This window comes from Hydra vulgaris, chromosome 01 (genome assembly GCF_038396675.1).
Source record: "Hydra vulgaris chromosome 01, alternate assembly HydraT2T_AEP".
NCBI classification, from domain to species: domain Eukaryota; kingdom Metazoa; phylum Cnidaria; class Hydrozoa; order Anthoathecata; family Hydridae; genus Hydra; species Hydra vulgaris.
The window spans coordinates 19,654,409-19,656,868 of record NC_088920.1 but is presented as its reverse complement, the minus strand read 5'-3'; the positions used below and the strand labels follow the sequence as shown (position 1 = coordinate 19,656,868).

Sequence of the window (2,460 nt, the reverse complement as noted above, 5' to 3'; positions counted from 1 at the left end):
AAAACATACAATTTAATTTTAATTTTGAAAACAAAAAAAAATTTCATTATTTCAAATTGGTGACTTAAAACCTCCTTTTATATAAAAAACAAACAAGTTTTGTTTTGTTCTTTTTAAAGGTATATACTTGTTTGTATTTTCTTAAAGAATTACTTTTAATTTTATAGTTTTTATATTATTTTGTTAGGTAATAAATAATAAAAATAATTAATATGGAGAGATGTGACATTGGAAAAAGTCTTAACATTCATTGCCACAAAACTGGATTTTCAAGAAAACAAGGTTTTGTTCAATTTAAAGATCTTCCTTGTGAAAAACAAGAAGAAATAATATGGCGAGCAAATTTAAAGGAAAAATATAGTTCAATAAGAATTATATGTTGTTATCATGAGCAATTCTATGGAAAATATTTTGAGAGAAAAATTACAAAGTGTTGCAATCCTTTTGGAACACACAAGGAAAGTAAAAAAATTGCTATAAAAGGTAATCTTACCTTATTTACAACAGAATTGATATGGAAATTAAAAGAAAAAAATTTATTATTTATAAAATGTTTGATAATTTCAGTTATTTTAACCACGTAAAACTAAATTTGTTTTTTAGGTAATATAAAGATTTCCATAGACATGGCAAACTATTTGCAAAAAAATAATGTTTATGTAACCCCAGGTTGGAAATTCTGCAGTAAATGTTACAAAAAAGCAATAGAAACTGATGAAGATTTAAATTCACAGGAGGAATGGGAATCCAAAAGTAAGAAAAAAATTAAGTTAGATACCACTATAGAATTGCTTGGAATTTCACCAGTCAAACTAAAAAGTCTTTCAAAACACAGCAAATTGCCTGTAGCAAAACAAAAGTTTGAGAGCACTATTGATAGAGTTGCAAAAATGGTCTCATTAGCATATAATATTAAAAAAACTTTTTTAACAACAGAAATAAAAAACCCCATTTTAAACAACAACATTAACAATGACCATGATCTAGACATTTTAATGTATGAAATAAAAAATAAAATTTCAGAGACTGACTCTTATTGCCATAAGGTGCAAATGTTAACACTCGCACCAAAATCATGGACACGTAAAAAGATATCAAGCTACTTTGAAGTGTCTGAGTATCTTGTTCGAACAGCAAGAAAAGTTAAAAATGAGAATGGAATTCTATCATTACCCGGAAAAAAAACTGGAAACCCACTTTCACCAGAAATAGTTAATTTAGTGATTAACTTTTATCAAAGTGATGAACTTTCAAGAATGATGCCAGGAAAAAAAGATTATGTAAGTATTAAGAAAAACCAACATGTTCAAAAAAGATTATTGCTACTCAATCTTAATGAATTACATGTTGCATTTAAAAAAGACTACCCTAACGTCAAAGTCAGTTTGTCAAAATTTTGTACTCTTAAACCTAAATGGTTTATTACAACTAATGCGTTAGGTACCCAAAATGTATGTGTTTGCATACATCACCAAAATACAAAATTTCTCATTGATGCCATTAGGTGGAATAAAAGTTATAAAGATTTCATGGCATTGATTGTTTGCTCTCTTGAAAATGCAGAATGTATGTTGCATCGATGTAACCAATGCCCTGGTATTGAAGTGTTAAAAAGTTTTTTAGTGCAGGAGTTTATGGACCATGAGCATGAAAAAGATGTAGTATTTAAGCAATGGCAGAGTACCGATCGTACAACACTACTTTCACAGTCATTGCCACTAGATGAATTTAATGATTTATTATGTGACAGCATTGACAACCTTACCACTCATTCATAGATTGCAAAAACACAAAGTAGATACTTAAAAAACTGTAAAGAAAATCTTAACCAAAACGAATGCTTAATTTTAGGAGATTTTGCTGAAAACTATCAATATGTTGTTCAGGATGAGGTTCAAAGTTATCACTGGAGCAAAAGTCAATGCTCACTTTATACAATTGTACTTTATTTTATAGAGAACAAACTTCTCAAACATAAATCTTTTTGTTACCTTTCAGAAGATGTTGATCATGACACAGGATTTATTTACAAGACTCAGGAAGATATAACTAGATATATCAAAGAAAATCTACCTGATGTATCAAGTGTGAAATACTTTTCCGATGGTTAAGCAGCACAATTTAAAAATTTTAAAAATTTTATCAATCTTTGTCATCACAGTAAAGACTTTGATTTAAATGCTGAATGGGTATTTTTTGCTACCAGTCATGGTAAATCCCCCTGTGATGGTATTGGTGGGACTGTTAAAAGAGTAGTATGTCAAGAAAGTCTAAAACAAATAACTACTGGGCACATTTTAGATGTTAATTTAATGTACTCTTTTTGTAAAGCCAAGATAAATGTAATTTATTTTAAGTTATTTTCAAAAGAAGAAATTGATCATACACGAGCACAATTAGAAAAAAGATATTTAGGTGGAAGAACAGTTCCTGGCACAAGGATGTATCATAATTTTATTC

The 2,460-nt window shown here is 28.5% G+C and overlaps 1 protein-coding gene across 1 annotated transcript; it reads left to right on the top strand.

Moving 5' to 3' along the window:
- The first annotated feature begins 201 nt into the window (after positions 1-201).
- Positions 202-2,111, top strand: LOC136074186 (uncharacterized). Its single transcript, XM_065786490.1, has 3 exons — positions 202-483; positions 604-1,749; positions 1,852-2,111. The coding sequence occupies exons 1-3, from the start codon at positions 213-215 to the stop codon at positions 2,109-2,111; spliced, it is 1,677 nt and encodes a 558-aa protein (XP_065642562.1). The 5' UTR covers positions 202-212.
- Positions 2,112-2,460: the final 349 nt, after the last annotated feature.